This window comes from Oncorhynchus masou, chromosome 27 (genome assembly GCF_036934945.1).
Source record: "Oncorhynchus masou masou isolate Uvic2021 chromosome 27, UVic_Omas_1.1, whole genome shotgun sequence".
Taxonomy (NCBI): domain Eukaryota; kingdom Metazoa; phylum Chordata; class Actinopteri; order Salmoniformes; family Salmonidae; genus Oncorhynchus; species Oncorhynchus masou.
The window spans coordinates 42,501,538-42,517,921 of record NC_088238.1 but is presented as its reverse complement, the minus strand read 5'-3'; the positions used below and the strand labels follow the sequence as shown (position 1 = coordinate 42,517,921).

Here is a 16,384-nt window from a genome sequence, read left to right as displayed (position 1 = left end):
GCAGGCAGCTCCCCCTCTGTCCAAATGTGCTGGAGTTCCTCCGACCATAACTGGCGCTGTAGCCACAGGGGCACACTGGATCGCTTTCCTCAATGTCCGACTGCCAGTGGGGCGAACTTTGACCAACCACCAGTTAGCTAAATTATTTCGTGGCACTTACTGTCACTTTTGTTTTTAAATATATATATGTGTGTGTTGTTTTACATGAAACGAGATGTGGTTTATTTATTTACTAAGTTGGCTGTCGTTGGTGATACAGATATCTTTCATCACACTAGCAATTGGTGAGTTTACTTTTTGAAGTTGTTAGCTACAGTAGCTAGCATCGCCACATTACCTTCTTTCACACCCAGCCTATCGATGCATGCCAATTCGACCTGGGCTCAGGGGTGCAAGCAAAGTGACAATCAACAATGTGGCAGAATAAACTTGACTAACTTGCCAGTTCGGATAATAGTAGAAATTTAGTTAACAATGCTCGGCACATAACGTAGCGTGGCAAATTCCCATAGCTAGCTACAGCTAGTGTGTGAGCTAACAGCCAACTGGGTAGCTAACGTGAGTTGTGATTCACAATCCAACCAAGAGAGTTAAGCAAATCTACTTGTTTTCACGTGCAAAGTTAATAACTGTAATCACTACAGTAATATATTGGCTCACCTGCGGCGTTTCATCCAGCCTGCAACTGGTGACAAACCTTACTCAATGTTAACTACCTATTGCTGGTCCATACCTATTGCTGGTTGTTGTGCAAGGGGCTACTAGTAATTAACCAGTTAGCGAGTATCATTATCACAACACTGCTATTTACAAAATCGCAGTCTAACGTTATTGGAAAGCCAATCGTATAACGCAATAGTTGGATAGAAATGTCTGGCACGTAACTGTTCGACGGTTGCCCTAACGTTACTCTTATATTCCAAGCAGAGTATGCGAGCAGAGTTGAGTGGTCGTAAATCCCGTTTGCACACCGCTCCGTTAATCGAAATCGCAATTTAGCCAAAACTCATTATATTTTTAATGACTACCTGGACCTACCATTTCGTTTTGAAGTATTGAAACCAAACCATTTAATTTCAAATAGGCTACATGTCGTATTAAAGAGCATATACAGTGCATTTCCACATTTTGTTACATTACAGCCTTATTCTAAAATGGATGGGGGGGAAATCCTCATCAATACACCATAATGACAAAGCGAAAACAGGGTTTTAGAAATGTTTACAAATTAATTTAAAAAACATATCTTATTTACATAAGTATTCAGCCCCTTTGCTATGAGACTCGAAATTGAGCTCAGGTACATCCTGTTTCCATTGATCGTAGGTGATTGGAGTCCACTTGTTGTAAATTCAATTGATTGGACATGATTTGGAAAGGCACACACTTAAGGACCCACAATTGACAATGCATGTCAGAGCAAAAACCAAGCCATGAGGTCGAAGGAATTGTCCGTAGAGTTCCGACACAGGATTGTTTTGAGGCACAGATCTGGGGAAGGGTACCAAAACATTTCTTCAGAATTGAAGGCCTGCAATAACACAGTGGCCACCATCATTCTTAGATGGAAGATGTTTGGAACCACCAAGACTTCCTAGAGCTGGCCGCACGGCCAAATTGAGCAATTGTGGAGAAGGGCCTTGGTTAGGGATGTGACCAAGAACCCGATGGTCACTCTGACAGAGCTCCAGAGTTCCTCTTTGGAGATGGGAGAACCTTCCAGAAGGACAAGCATCTCTGCAGCACTCCACCTATCAGACCTTTAAGGTAGAGTGGCCAGACGGAAGCCACTCCTCAGTAAAAGGCACATGACAGCCTGTTTGGAGTTGGCCAAAAGACACCTAAAGGACTCTCAGATCATGAGAAACAAGATTCTCTGGTCTGATGAAACCAAGATTGAACTCTTTTGTCTGAATGCCAAGCGTCACGTCTTGGGGAAACCTGGCACCATCTCTGCGGTGAAGCATGGTGGTGGCAGCATCATGCTATGGGGATGTTTTTCAGCGGCAGGGACTGGGAGACTAGTCAGGATTGAGGAAAAGCTGAACGGAGCAAAGTACAGAGAGCTTCTTGATGAAAACCTGCCCCAGAGCACTCAGGACCTCCGACTGGGGTGAAGGTCCAACAGGACAACGACCCTAAGCACACAGCCAAGACAATGCAGGAATGGCTTCGGGACAAGTCTCTGAATGTCCTTGAGTGGCCCGGACTTGAACCTGTTTGAACATCTCTGGAGAGACCTGAAATTAGCTGTGCAGCGACCCTCCCCATCCAACCTGCTGTGCAGCGACCCTCCCCATCCAACCTGACAGAGATTGAGAGGATCTGCAGAGAAGAATGGGAGAAACTCCCCAAATACTGGTGTGCCAAGCTTATAGAGTCATTCCCAAGAAGACTCGAGGCTGTAATCGCTGCCAAAGGTGCTTCAACAACTGAGTAAAGATTTCAGTTTTATATTTTTTATAAATTTGCAACTTCTAAAAAACGGTTTGTTAGTATGGGTTATTGTGTGTAGATGTAGGCTAAACAATTTAATACATTTTAGAATAAGGCTATATGAAATGTTACAAAATGTGGAAGAAGTCAAGGGGTCTGAATACTTCCCGAATGCACCGTAAACACACTAAATAGGTCAGGAGCCAGACAGGGAGCCTAACGAAAATAAATTATTTTGCGTATAGTATTAGGCTCTGTCTACAGTGCCTTTTTAATAAATTTGTAGAAACACGAGTTTGGCCAGAGTCTGTGGCTTCAGGCTCATGTGTTGGTGCTCGGAGAGCAGGCTATCAGCGAATAATATCCTCTCCGCTCTTGCAGAGTCACTGGGGATGCTAAAACACCCTTTGGGCCTCTATTGGCAGGCTGGGGAGGGATGCAGAGTTTTATTTGACATTTTTCTATAGGTAGCCCCAAAGGGCTATGCAAAATAACCCAATCAAAATGGAAAACACCTTGAAAGTGGGAATAACGCCAGGCCTATTGGCCAAAATCAATTATGGGCCATTGTGTAGATAATAGAACAAGAATGAACAACTTTTAAGAGATCGGATTTTTAGTTTATAAACACTTTACTACAATGACTTAGTTAGCTACCCACCTCGTTCCTTTCTTTTAGCATTTGCACGTAGTAAGTAAACCATCATGCTTTCGGGATATGTGTGTCTTCAGATTCCACAATGATTCTTTAGTGGACACTTCATCACCGCACGCCCTCTCTTGCTCTTGCTCGTCATCTTTGTGAGTCACCTTGATTTTGCACCTGTCTGTTTTACCAGTTTCTTTATGAAAATATATAGCGAACACCATAACAGTAGCTAAAGCAAGGGGCTATAGCAGCACACAAGTAGACTACAAATGCATGCTGGGCCAGGCATGCCCTGAGCCCGTGAAGTGAGCGAAATTGGAGTGGCTGAGAAGGCCGATGCTCCAGCCTTTGGGGATCTGGCTCCGCACTCCAGTCAAACTGGGCACGCTTCCTTCCAGCTCCGCTCACATACTCTGATTCCAAGGACCGATGTTTTGTTTAAAGGCGAATTGGCTCTGGAAGCCAAAACCGCTAAATACTCCCCTCTGTGTGGGTACCCTAACCCTATAAAGGTGTTTAGTAATTTAAATAGAAAAGTATTTCGCGCTGATATGAAGATACACTCCCTATGCTTCCAAAACCGTACCGCAACCGATGCGTGTTTAATGTTTTGAGAAAACAAAACTCCACTTTCGGGAAGATACTATTGTCAATATTAGTGATATGGGAAAAAAGTCGATAGTTAGATATCGGGATATTATTTTTGATGATCGCAATACCTTTTTAGAATAGTGAGAATTGCAATACATATCGCATCGGCACCTAAGTATCATGATAATCTTGAGCACCCTGGCAAATCCTCGTCAATAGTCGCTAAAGCAGTTAGTTTGTATGAATGAATGGGGTAGAAGTCATCTGGCTTATTTATGCCCTTGTTTAAAACCAGTCTACTGGGCTAGTAGGTTTAGCTGTGCAGATGGGCTGACAAATTCTACACATTTTGACATGTTAAATGCATGCGCATCTGTAAACTTAGAAGATAATACTAGTTTGAAAGTCAAGTGAGTGAACTTTTGTTACAGGCTGTTTAGTTTTATCCTAAAATCCAATCTGATTGGACAGCTGTCACTTATTGTCCGGCATGTCTATTTTAGCAACTAATGTCATCAGCAATGATGTAGTAATCACCAATAACCGGTAAGTTAATATAGTCCATGTGGATTTAATGCGAATGTGCGTCAAAACAGCTCTTGAATCTCTTGTTCAAACAGTGAGTGAGTTGGCAGTGAGGTGGTAGAACGAAGAGAGAGAGAGCTGTCAGATGCAGGATAACAAAAAATGTCTGCCTGTCATGCCTCGCTATGAGTTTCACCGGCACTTGGGCATAGGGTTCAAAAGTGCACTCTGTGTGTTTAGAAGACCGGGTGGGCATGGAGTACTTTGCCTTACGTGACGAGATGCAGATCCTTCATGTGTGTGTGCTGTCACCCCCTTCTCTTTGACGTAATTGTTCTGACTGGTTTTAGTGCTTTTGCCTCAAGTAGCCTTTTCTGGACGCATGTTAGTAAATGTCTGATTCTGTCTAGGCTACCTTCAGTTTTTCAGGGGTTATTTTGGGTCTTGTGTATGTGTTTGTTTGTGTGTGTTTACTGCCGTGAATGTTGTTTACTTATTCATCAATCGATCTCATCCCTTGTATGTCACAGTGCTGTCTATGGACAAGCTGGCAAATGCATTTTGTTGGTTGTTTTTATTTTATTTATTAGTACATCTCTCCTCCCCCCCCCCCAGCTGCTGGCCTGTATTATTTGGCAGAACTAATAGAAGAGTACACAGTTGCCACTAGTCGAATAATAAAGTACATGATACTGGTGAGTAGTTTCTCTCTTGGATGATATCTAAAAACAGTGAATTTGACCGATCATTTCCCAGAACACTTCGGCCTACAGTGTAAAAATTCAAACTACCTCTACAGTAACCGATCAGTCTTACAGCCTAAATATCTTGGTCACCTACTTGTACATTCATCTCTTCTGAACAACTCTCCCCTTCTCCCCTTTTTAACTTGTTTAGGTGACCCAGTATTCCCATATGTCCTAGGCCGCATTCAAAACGTTGCACTACTTTGGTCCAGAGGCCTATGAATAAAAATGTTGCACTATATGGGGAATAGGCATTTCAGATGTGTCCTATAGAGCAGAGGGGAGTAGTACTACTAACACCCCTCCTCCGTGTACTGTACTTTAGTTCTCTACAGGTGTGCTGACGGGCCTGTACCTGTTTGAGGGCTTCCCATGGCTGATGATGGGCTGTGGTCTCTTCACCAACCTGGTGTACTTTGGCCTCCTGCAGACCTTCCCTTACATACTGCTGAGCTCGCCCAACTTCATTCTCTCCTGTGGTGAGCAGCTGAGACAGGCAGCAGCTGAGGCGGGAACAAGTGTACAGTGGCGATAGCTTTTCTAGATGTAAACGCCAATCGATAATATGCAGGGCCTGGAGTTTCTTCCCTGGTCATGTGGCCTAGTTGAACTGTTTAAAATGCACTGTAATAAAATAAAATAAATACACTTCATCCCTCCTACATCTTTGTCTTTCTCTCCCCCACTCTCCCTCTTTTTCTCAGTATTGGTGGTGTTGAATCACTACATGGCTTTCCAGTACTTTGCTGAAGAGTATTACCCCTTCTCAGAGGTAAGCCTAGGACGCACACACACACACACACACACACACACACACACACACACTCTGAGGTAAACCTAATCTGTGTTGATTACTCCTGAGCTCTTGTGAGCAAAGTATTGCAGGGAACATAATATTTTATTTACATAGGTAATGACATAATGGAACTATATGAGTGATGGCTCAAACACTCAGGGTTGGGTAGGTTACATTCCAAATGTAATCATTACTGTTACTAGTTACCTGTCCAAAATTGTGATCAGTAACATCATTTATGGATTACACCAACTCAGTAGCGTAATCAGATTACTTGCAGGTACTTTTGGATTACTTTCCCCCTCATAAGAAGATAGCTTTTTTTTTTGTAATCAGTTACTCCCCAACCCTGCAAATACCTCACCTAGGGCAAAGACAGTTGCGATGTGTAATGGGAATATTTAAACTGAATGAGGTTAATATTCAAAGACCGAGGACTCACGGATTTATCATTGTTTTCTCTGAACACTGATTCTGTTGTACGTGACAAAGTCACTGCTTTTTCTTTTGCCCTTCATACAAAGCCTCTCAGGCCGGTGTTTACAGAACAGCGGTCTGGTGATTAGGACCTAGTTGTCATAGGCTAAATGTTTTGCTATGGTCAGGAAAAACTCTGAGCCCTAGTCGTAAACTCTAAAGGCAGAGTATTTCCTTGTCAGGAATCATTCCTGGCCCTGTAGCTCCTCTCTTCACCTCCGTTTCTCCTCAACTCCATATCTTCTTCTCCCTGAAGGTCCTGGCGTACTTCACCATCTGCCTGTGGATCATCCCCTTCTCCTTCTTTGTGTCGCTATCGGCGGGGGAGAACGTGCTTCCGTCCACCGTGCAGCAAGGAGGTGAGCTCTTAAGGCGAAGTCTGAAATGACACCCAATTTCCTGTGTAGTGCACTGCTTTTGACCAGAGCCTTATGATACGGATACTTAGTCCTGTTCAGTAGGGAACACACTTAATTACAATGGAAAACGTTTACCAGGAAAGTACGTTTTTCCCTATATAACTAGTTCCTTTAAATGTTGTTTTCTCCCTGCTGGACCCCACCCAGATATAACACGTTCAGGTACCATTCCCCCCCAGTTGTTCACTTCTTAGCCAACCAGGTTCTTTTACTAAAAATGATTTAACTCTCTTTCTCAAACTTATCTGGTTAGATAAATTCAACACATTTCAACTTTATTTTTCTCCTCTCTTTCCTTCTCTAGATGACGTGGTCTCAAGTTACTTCACCAAGGGCAAGAGGGGCAAGAGGTCTGGCATCCTGCTCATCTTCTCTTTCCTCAAGGAGGCAGTGTTGCCTAGTCGACAGAAGATGTACTGAGGCTCTACTCGGGGGGGTAGTGGTACAAGGGTATATTTGGGAAGGGACGAAAGGAGAGGTGGAAGAAGAGTTCATCATAGCAGAGCAGACGAGAGCTTCCCGTTATTGCGACGGACTAGCAGCAGTGTGTTTACAGAACTTGTACATCTCTCATAGTCGCTCTCTTTCTCCCTCTAGCGCTGTCTGCATCTGAAATGGCACTCTGTTGCCTATATAGTGCACCATATAGTGAATAGGGTATCCATGGTTGTCTGTGATGATGGTGACTGCAAACAAAGAACTGAATGCCTCCCTGGCTCCTGTTCTCCAGCTACAGTAGGTGTCTCAAATAGGCTCTCTTCTGCATCAGACTATTCTGTTCTGTTTAAAAAAAAAAAACTAAAACCAGTGTTTCTTATTGGACAAGTTCATGTTGTCCCCTCTCGGTTTTAGTCAGTTGGAGGTGGAGGGTGGAGGGCAGGTTGAAGGGGGGGAAGAGGGCAACAGGGTTGGCGTGAAACGAGGCCGAGACCGGATCACTTGTTTGCGTCCCAAAGGTCACCCTATTCCCTACATGGTGCAGAGTCCCATGGGCCCTGGTAAAAAACTAGTGCCCTATGAAGGGAATAGGGTACCATTTTGGGAAGCAGCCCTTATGCTGTGTGCTGGGTCGCTAACTCCCTACTAGTATGGGGTCGCCTACTAAGCCAATGTTTGTACGTGGCCGCATAGGAACAAATGAGTTTTGTACCGTTCAACAATCATCAACAATCATCAATGACTCCATGGCTCTCAAACTGCTCATTCTCTTGAGCCATTCAAAAGAAGAAAAAGAAAGCTTAAATAATACAAGTGATTTTTCTTTTGTATGTCAATTGATAAAAAAACAAAACAGAAACCAACTAACATGCCCACGAATACTTATGAATCTGTGATAAGGTAGTTGACTTGCAATCATTTTTGTATGCTTGTTATGGGTGAATCGGGTAAGTTTGGCGAGAGAAACTGCTAAAGTGATGTGTAGCATTGCTATTAAAGAGGCAGTTATATGGTGTGAGACTCATCACTGACTGTGGAAGATAAATGGTATTTTCGCTGGGGTATGGAATTATTATTGGATCCCTTGATAGAGATGAGCAACAAAAACTAAAGTAAAAAATACTAATAGTGAGCTAAAATAATGTGTTTATTCTAGATGATGTGGTCTCATTGTTTGACAAGTAACACAAAAAAATAATCACAATTATTGCACGCCCTGCTTTCAATACTCCAGCACCCTCGCCCTTTGCGAGGATAATGGCACGGACTTTTTCTAAATGTTTTATGAAATTGGAGAACGCATTGGGAGGGATCTTAGACCATTACTCTATATAGAATCTTTCCAGATCCTTGGACCTCTTTCGTCTGCGCTTAAGGACTACCTTCTTCAATTCAAACCACAGGTTTTCAATAGAGTACAAGGATCTAGTATGGGGTACATTGAAAAATATAGATTTTTTTTTGTGGTCAATTAACAATTTCTTTGTGGATTTTGATGTGTACTTGGGGTTATTGTGTTGCTGGAAGATTAACTTGCTGCCAAGTTTCAGCCTCCTGGCAGAGGCAAACAGGTTTTTGGCTAAAATGTCCTGATACTTGGTCAAGTTTATGATGTCCTTAACTAGGGCCCCAAGACCAGTGGAAATAGCCCCATAACATCAAAGATCCACCACCATATTTTACAGTAGGGATGGAGGTGTTTTCTGAGTATGTATTTTCATGTCATCTGACCTTAGCAACGATTGGAGTTTACTAAACGGCGTTGGCACTTGAATTTGAACCTGTGCTATGGTCATATGACATAAAAATAGAGCTCTTTGGACACGCCCACCAGCGGTGGGTTTGTCCTTCGAAAGAACAATCATCCCTACGGGGGAGGATCTTGAAAGATTATGTATGGAAGAATGGTCTAAGATCCCATCCGATGTGCTATCCAATTCTCATAAAACATTTGAGAAAAAGGCCCAAGTGTCGTTATCCTCGCAAGGGGAGCGTGCTAGGGTATTGGAAACAGGATCCAATCATTTTGACCCCTATATTTGTGGTGTTGATTTTACTTGTTAAACAAAATCTTTCTCTGAGCAATTGTATTAGTCGTAATAGCCAGTGGCGCAGCGGTCTAAGGCACTGCATCTCAGTGCTACTGTAGAGGCGTCACTACAGACCCTGGTTCGATCCTGTATCACAACCAGCCGTGATTGGTAGTCCCATAGGGCAGCGCATAATTGACCCAGTATCGTCTGGGTTAGGGGGTCGGCTGTCATTGTAAAATAAGAATCTGATCTTAACTGACTGGCCTAGTTCAAGGTTAAATCAAAAAATAACTAATTTACAGTATATTTTATACACTTTATTTGCTCAGATGTCAGGATGAGCCTTGTTAGACCACTTGTATGCCTGAAGGAGCTGACTGTACAGCGGGGTCTTGTCCTGGGATCCAATAATTCCGGACCCCACTGTCAGACTTAATCAATGATTGGCGGTGAGGCAGTTAACATTTTACATTTAAGTAATTTATCAGACTCTCTTATCCAGAGCGAATTACTAGGGAGCAACTAGGGTTAAGTGCCTTGCTCAAGGGCACATCGACAGATTTTTCACCTAGTCAGCTCAGGGATTTGAACAAGCAACCTTTCTGTTAACCTGGTGTGAGACTCAATATGTGAACAGTTATGTGGAATTACTTTCCTGGGTTGTGTTCACTGGGTATGAATTGTTTAAACACTTCTAACAGAAAATAAGCGTTGTTATTGGACTTGTGTTTAGTAATTTCTCCGTTCCAAAAAATTGATCTCCCACTACTGAACTGTACATGACCCTACTTTTGCAAAGTACTCTATATTGATTGTGTGCTTTCACTATACGTGTATGTTCTGGGGCTAGCAGCATATGGGGGTGGGGAGGGGGTGAAAGGTTGAGCAGAGGTCAGGACATGCCATTGCTGGGGTGTGAAGTGATTCTCAGGAAGTGTGAGCGTTATGATCACAAAGTAAGCGGACAAAACCACAACTCCCACCTCCACCCCCTACCTTCTTTTGACAAGCTCTCACCTGCAGACCCAGACTAGACCCTGAGGGAGTGTCATCAAGACAGTAGGCCACCGTTTGTGACAAGTGGCCCAGGTTACTGTGGTCTCAGCCCTGTGTCACCCCTCCCTTACCTTCACGCAGGAGACCGAGGAGCTCCAATCACAGAGAAGTAGCTGGAGACTGGTGAACTCAGCTGTTGTTCCACTTATGTATGCATAGCCAGTTTGACATTGGGATGGGGGAGCCCTATAATGACACGAAAGCACTTAATTGGGACAGCAAGCCCAGGGTGGAAAGTTACAGGGTAGTCCTTATTTCTCCTGTATTCAACAACATACATAGATAGTCATATACTAATTACAATACCCATTTGTAACCATTTTCGGGAGTTAGCTCTGACATTGCCAAACAATCCTTGTACGCCTTTCATAATCTCTGACCATTTTTATTGGACAAGAATATACATTATTAATGACACCAGTAATGTTTCTCAAATATCACACCTTTTAATAATAAAAATACTCCTGATATGCAAAATCTATGTTTTGTAGAACACTACTGTCCAATCACCTGTGATGCTTGGTGACAGTAGAGTCAGTACAGTGTCTCTCCATTACAGTAGATTAAGACTGGGAGAAAGTGGATCTCCACCACTCCTTAAAGTAGAAGTTACCCCCTATCTCGGATCAGATTACCCTACCTGCCATTCTAAATGTAACACTTAGAGGGATGAAATAAATCTGACTCTGGATCATTGGTTAGGGGCAATTTCTACCTCTCCATCCAGTCAGTAGTGGCCAGGCTCCAGCTCCTCAGCCAGGTGCATGGCCACCTCTGTCCAGGGAGAGGTGTTGGGTCCTGGGGAGCAGCCGAGGCGCGGCAGATCCAGCACATGGTTGGGCTGGAAGTGGTTGGGCGAGGCAATCCTTGATGGGAAGGCAGCAGAGAACAGCCCCCTCTGAAGGACATCCCAGGGCAGGTTGGGGACCGGCTGGGGGGACCCGTCCCACTTGGCAGTGTACTGGGGACGTCCATCCCCACGGGCCCTGCAGAGAGTTATGCTGCGCCTCAGGTCAGGCTCTGGAGGGGACCTCTCGGGCTGGCTGCTCAGACGCACCCCCTGGGGCCGGGAGACAGAGGCCGGCGGGGGTTTGGAGGGGTTGGGGGAGATGTTCCAGGCCTCCCGAGGAGGGGCCCCTGGATGCTGCCTGTGGCAGACCTTGGTCCTCTGGCTTTGTGGCCTCTGGTCTGGGGAGAGGCAGTGGGCGTGAGCCTGGTTCCATGTGGCCATAGGCTGGGCCCAGAGGAGGGGAAGGCCTTTCTTATCGGCCCACGCCGTGACCTTCTCTTCCATCAACGTCTGTCTCCCCACCTGAGGGAGGTCACCATAGAAAAATGGACACGGAGGAGAACCAGGTAACAATCGTTAGGAAAAAAGTAATGATTCCTTTTTGATTAAATTCAAGCGTTTGGACATTTTAACATTGATGACAGTGTTAGATCTATGTAACTCATGAGTAACTTCCTATCAGTAAAATGTTAACAGTAATAATAACTGCGTTGTGTTTTTCCACACAGTAGAGTAGACAAACCTTCTCTATGTTCTCGGCCCTCCTGTGCATGTTGAACAGGTCCTGCCGAAGGTTCTGCAGCGCCTTGCGCCTCTCCATCTCTCTTTTCTTCTCGTTCTGCCACATAGAGTCCTTCAGAAACCTGGCCACAGTCAGTCACACATACAGTCAAGTAAAGTGTCACTTCTGTGAAGAAATAAGCGGAGTAAACTCATTGTCATCTGATAGGGGGCACCACTCCGAGGCGCCACTCGCCCCTCAGCTGATCTATGATTATCTCTCTGACATTGCTGTATTAACTGGTAAGTACACAACTTGTTACCCCTACTACTACACCAAACCTTTCAAACAAACACACACATCTCTTTCTCTATACCTCTATTTCTGTCTTTCTCTCGCTCTCACACACATACACACACCTGGCGATCCTTCTGTGGCACCAGATGCGTGCCAGTTCCAGAGGTGTGTGTCCTCGGTTGTCTCGTGCACCAGTGTCTGCCCCCGCCTGCACTAGAGTCTTGGTACACTCCCACAGGCCCTCGGTGGCAGCCAGGTGGAGGGGCGTCAACCCTGTATCAGTGGCTCTGGAAATGAACCAAAACACGACTCTCTTAAAGTACATCATTACCACCTTCTTCATCTTCACTGTCATTATCACCATCATCGTCATTATAAAGGTAACGCTCATTATAGACATTGGGATAATGCTGTCAGAGCAAGAGATGATGTCGTACACGTTTGGCAGGGCTCCATGCTCCAGTAGGTAGGTGAGGCAGGCATGGGAGTGGGGTCTGCTCTTGGCAGTGAGGACCATGTGGATGGGTCTGCGGCCCAGGGGGCAGCTGGCGTTTATGTCCACCACTTGGGATGCCAACAGCAGCTTCATACACTCCAACTGCCCGTGTAGGCCGGCCACGTGGAGCACCGTCAGACCCTAGTGTGTGTGTACATATAGGTATGCCGGCGAGCACTGTGCACTCAGACAGGCACAAAAGGGCACACAAGTGCAGACGGATGGACACACGCTCAGACAGACACAGATACTCAGCAGGTCAGTACAGCCACAGATAGCATGTTGGAATGCATAAATATAAACACATGACTAGCACTTCAAGAGATGGGGTTATTGAATTGACATCGAGTCAAGCCGCCAACACAGTGCTTGATTCACCTGTTTGTCGAGCTGCGTTGGGGCCAGCGCCCGCTTCAGGCTGAGTCGCAGCCAGTCACGGTCCCCCGAGGTGGCCGCCTGGAACATGTCGCTGTCCGGCGGAGCCTTCACCAAACGCCGCACCAGCACCACCCCACCACCTACCCTGGGCTTACTGGAGGAGCACATTATCCAGTCACTCAATAACAACAATCAGTCCAGGAACAGGTTGAGAATAGGAATAAAAAAAAGTTCGTCTTTAGTTGGAAATAAACTAGTAAACCCAGGCTCTGGTTAGCCTAAACGTCTGCCAGCATGAAGGCGACTCCTTGCTCTTGGGCGGTGCGCAACCACTAGGCTAGGCTACTTCAAGTTGCGCTATAACTTCTGATAAATTACAGGCACGAAGGCTTGGCTACAATGTTACAGTGTTTCAACGGGTTAAATGTATAGCTACAAAGTAGTCTAGCAAGTCCGGATACAATTTTACCACATAGTAGCTAGCCATCTTTAGGTCGATAACTTTCCGCGTTTGTTTATATGTTCCATGGTTGCTATGGTTATTCTTCATATTGTTCCACTGTTTTTAAGCACAACAACTCAACGAAAAATACAATTAATTGTATTTATATTACTCAACAACCCAAAACAGAACATTGCAACAGAACGATGCATGACAGATAGAAACTTCCCTATTTAGAATCAATTTGATTCGAACACTTACTTTATCTTTCCAGAATTCAGAAGTTGTCCGTGTAAAAGATAATTAATTGAAAACATGCGCATTGTTAATGTTCCAGTCCAAGAATATATAAATACTTTCGAGTTATAGCCCATGGCTCATTATCGCAGTCTAGTGTGGAAGGCAAATAAATTATGTCAATTTGTGTGTGTGTGTGTGTGTGTGTGTGTGTGTAGAGGCGTGGCCAAGAACCCTCCGGTAGAAGGAATCCGGGCCGGATCCTATTGCTTCTGTTATTGTTCCTCACTCACGTAGCCTACAGACGACTGGGCTTTGTTTTGTAACGGCTATGAAATGTGTTGAATTAAACAAATAGCCCAGTTCACAGCAAAGGCAGTTCTAGCATACTTATATATATATATATCTGTATATTATCAGTAACATACATAGTCTTACATCATAAAGAATTCTCCCCATTAAAGTGGTCATCATTTCAATTCCTATCAATGTGGTAAATCGTTTCAATAGAGGCCTCTGTTTTTTCCCTTTAATGTCTATGATAAGCCTACAGTAGGCTATGACATGACATGATACACAAATCTGGCACATTGGCCCACATGGAATTTGTCTAATTACTAGCCCAATTAACAACATCCAGGTCAATCTAATCTAATGCCAGAGGCCTGAGTGGCGCAGCAGTGTAAGGCACTACTTGTCAGTGCAAGAGGTGGCACTACAGTCCCTGGTTCAAATCCAGGCTGAATCACGTCTGACCGTGGTTAGCGCTGTGCGCAATTGGCCCAGCATTGTCTGGGGTAGGCCATCATTTTCAATTAGAATTTGTTCTTAACTGACTTGCCTAGTTAAATAAAGCTAATAAATAAAAAAAATCCTCCTTTTGCCTTCATGAGGTAAGATGGAGTGTCTCCTGTCATGATACTGGGAAATGGATACTTCCATAGAACCAATGGGATTCTTACAGTTCAAGCCAAACCCCTGGGCAGAGGCATTGACAATGCATTGGCTGGAGCATGTGTTGTCATTGACCGTGTATGGGTCTAAGGTTTCAGAGCAAAGTCAGTATGAAATCGGTAATTTCTGTATGGAACCAGTATTAGAGGCCTGCCTCGCTGAAACAACCTGGACTCAGGGGTAGACGTAACATAGTAAACTAAAATTTGGGACACCAAAATGAGTATGGTCTGTTATGTTTGGTATGGTCCATCATCTATTTCATATTATAAATTCTAATTTGTTGTGGGCAACTTTAGCTTGGTGGCTAATGTTAGCCAGGCTAGGGATTAGGGTTAAGGTTAGGGTTAGGTGAAGGGTTAGCTAACATGCTAAAAAAAGTATTAAGCTGTTGCAAAGTTGCTAATGAACTAAATGCTAAAGTTATCCGTGATGATATTCGAAAACGCAACTTTTGGGTGGCTAGAAATTTGCGTTATATGCCTACCATCCACCCCAACCAACCAACCCCCCCTTCTTTCATTTTAGTAACCTTCTGTCTTATGTAACCATACCAAACGTAACACTAATAGTCCCAGATTTTCATTAGCTATGTTACGTCTAGTCTGTGAGAGCAGGCTGGCTGAGAATGTGACAGGAGAGGACAGTGGTGTGTGTGTGTGTATCAGTGGAGGCTGCTGAGGGGAGAACGGCTCATAATAATGTCTGGAACGGGGCAAAAGGAATGGCATCAAACACCTGTAAACCATGTGTTTGATGTATTTGGTACCATTCCTCTGATTGCGCTCCAGTCATGACCAAGAGTCCTTTCTCCCCAATTAAAGTGCCACCAACGTCCATAGTGATACTCTCTATGTTTCTGTGTGATCAATGCTCTCATCAGAAGGGTTGCCTCGTCTGATCATTGATTATTGACCGAGGGAACTCTGCCTACACCCGGGAGAGATGGACCTTGGTTAAATCTGATAATACTTTGCAAAGTATGTGTCATGGCAATACTGTACCTTCACATGAAAGCTGATTGCTGTACTAATTCACTCTTGTTTTAAGTAGGCCTGTCATGTGTATGTTCCCCTGTCCAGTGATAGCCACTCAAGTAGAAGAAAGATACCCTCTGCATCTCATACTCGGTCAGGAGAAGCCATACTGTATGATCTATAAAAAATGGAATTCGATAGATACCTCTGCTATGAGTTCTTAGAATTCTATTTAAATGGTAGAATCCAAATTCTATTTCTATGGTATGAGTTACTGTGTGTGTGTGTTGTGTGGTTCCAAGAGTTACTGTGTATCGGATTGACTGTCGTTCAGTACAGGTTCAAGGTCAGGCCGGAGATGGTTTTGCTCTCAGCTTGACCCTGGAGTCTGCCTGCCAAATGCATCCCTGCCTCAGTGACTTCCCTAGCCTGTCCTTGGCCACATGGTGGGGGTCGTGTGGAGCACTTAGTGCAGTGTGTGTGTTCGTGCGTGTGTATGTGTGCGATGTTGTGGACTCATGTTTGCTCCTAGCAGAAGTCTCTGGACAGAGACCCTTTCATACAGTATGTCAATTTCTGTTTGGCTACACGGATTAGATGCTTGCTTGAGTGGTGTGTGTGTGTATATGTGTGTGTGTGTGTGTGGATGACAAACGTTTCAAAGCCTCCCTCCACTGACTATCTATATATATATAACCCCAGCAGGTTGATTTCTCCAACACTGTCGCACCATTAGATCTGATCTGAGCTATAGTTACAGCTTAGCAAAAGGCCCATCAGAGCTGTTCAACCCTGCTTAAGGCAGGAGTGAAAATGAGCTTATGTCCTCGAAGCTTGAGAAGCCCACAGTGGCCAGCTGTGGTGCTTTGCCATTGGCTCCCCCTTTTCATCCGATCACCAGTCTGGTCCCTAACAGGCGGAGTTCT

The 16,384-nt window shown here is 44.5% G+C and overlaps 2 protein-coding genes across 3 annotated transcripts; one reads left to right on the top strand and one right to left on the bottom strand.

The window, feature by feature from the left end:
• The first annotated feature begins 61 nt into the window (after positions 1-61).
• LOC135516208 (protein TEX261-like) lies at positions 62-7,070 on the top strand. The gene is made up of 6 exons (XM_064940328.1): positions 62-284; positions 4,817-4,896; positions 5,273-5,426; positions 5,652-5,719; positions 6,477-6,579; positions 6,944-7,070. Exons 1-6 carry the CDS (start codon positions 215-217, stop codon positions 7,057-7,059), a joined length of 591 nt encoding a protein of 196 aa, XP_064796400.1. The 5' UTR covers positions 62-214; the 3' UTR covers positions 7,060-7,070.
• On the bottom strand, positions 6,521-13,737 carry ankrd53 (ankyrin repeat domain 53). 2 transcript variants are annotated; one of them, XR_010451912.1, is made up of 8 exons: positions 13,552-13,737; positions 12,849-13,002; positions 12,412-12,611; positions 12,097-12,261; positions 11,699-11,819; positions 10,882-11,478; positions 10,238-10,352; positions 6,521-6,599 (listed from the first exon to the last, which is right to left on the bottom strand). XR_010451912.1 is itself a non-coding variant. In XM_064940327.1 (6 exons), the coding sequence occupies exons 1-6, from the start codon at positions 13,662-13,664 to the stop codon at positions 10,894-10,896; spliced, it is 1,338 nt and encodes a 445-aa protein (XP_064796399.1). In that variant the 5' UTR covers positions 13,665-13,737; the 3' UTR covers positions 10,591-10,893. The 2 variants fall into 2 exon arrangements, 1 of the variants encoding a protein (XP_064796399.1); XM_064940327.1 differs by lacking the exons at positions 6,521-6,599; positions 10,238-10,352 and having other exon boundaries at positions 10,591-11,478.
• Positions 13,738-16,384: the final 2,647 nt, after the last annotated feature.

Bases quoted from the DNA above. Each gene is read 5' to 3' on its own strand.
- LOC135516208 (XM_064940328.1), top strand. From the start codon at position 215: ATGTGGTTTATTTATTTACTAAGTTGGCTGTCGTTGGTGATACAGATA. The intron at 4,897-5,272 runs GTGAGTAGTTTC...ACTGTACTTTAG, and splicing joins TAATAAAGTACATGATACTG to TTCTCTACAGGTGTGCTGAC. The intron at 5,427-5,651 runs GTGAGCAGCTGA...TCTTTTTCTCAG, and splicing joins CAACTTCATTCTCTCCTGTG to TATTGGTGGTGTTGAATCAC.
- ankrd53 (XM_064940327.1), bottom strand. From the start codon at position 13,664: ATGGGCTATAACTCGAAAGTATTTATATATTCTTGGACTGGAACATTA. The intron at 13,003-13,551 runs GTAAGTGTTCGA...GTGCTCCTCCAG, and splicing joins CTGAATTCTGGAAAGATAAA to TAAGCCCAGGGTAGGTGGTG. The intron at 12,262-12,411 runs GTACGACATCAT...GTTCATTTCCAG, and splicing joins CATGGAGCCCTGCCAAACGT to AGCCACTGATACAGGGTTGA.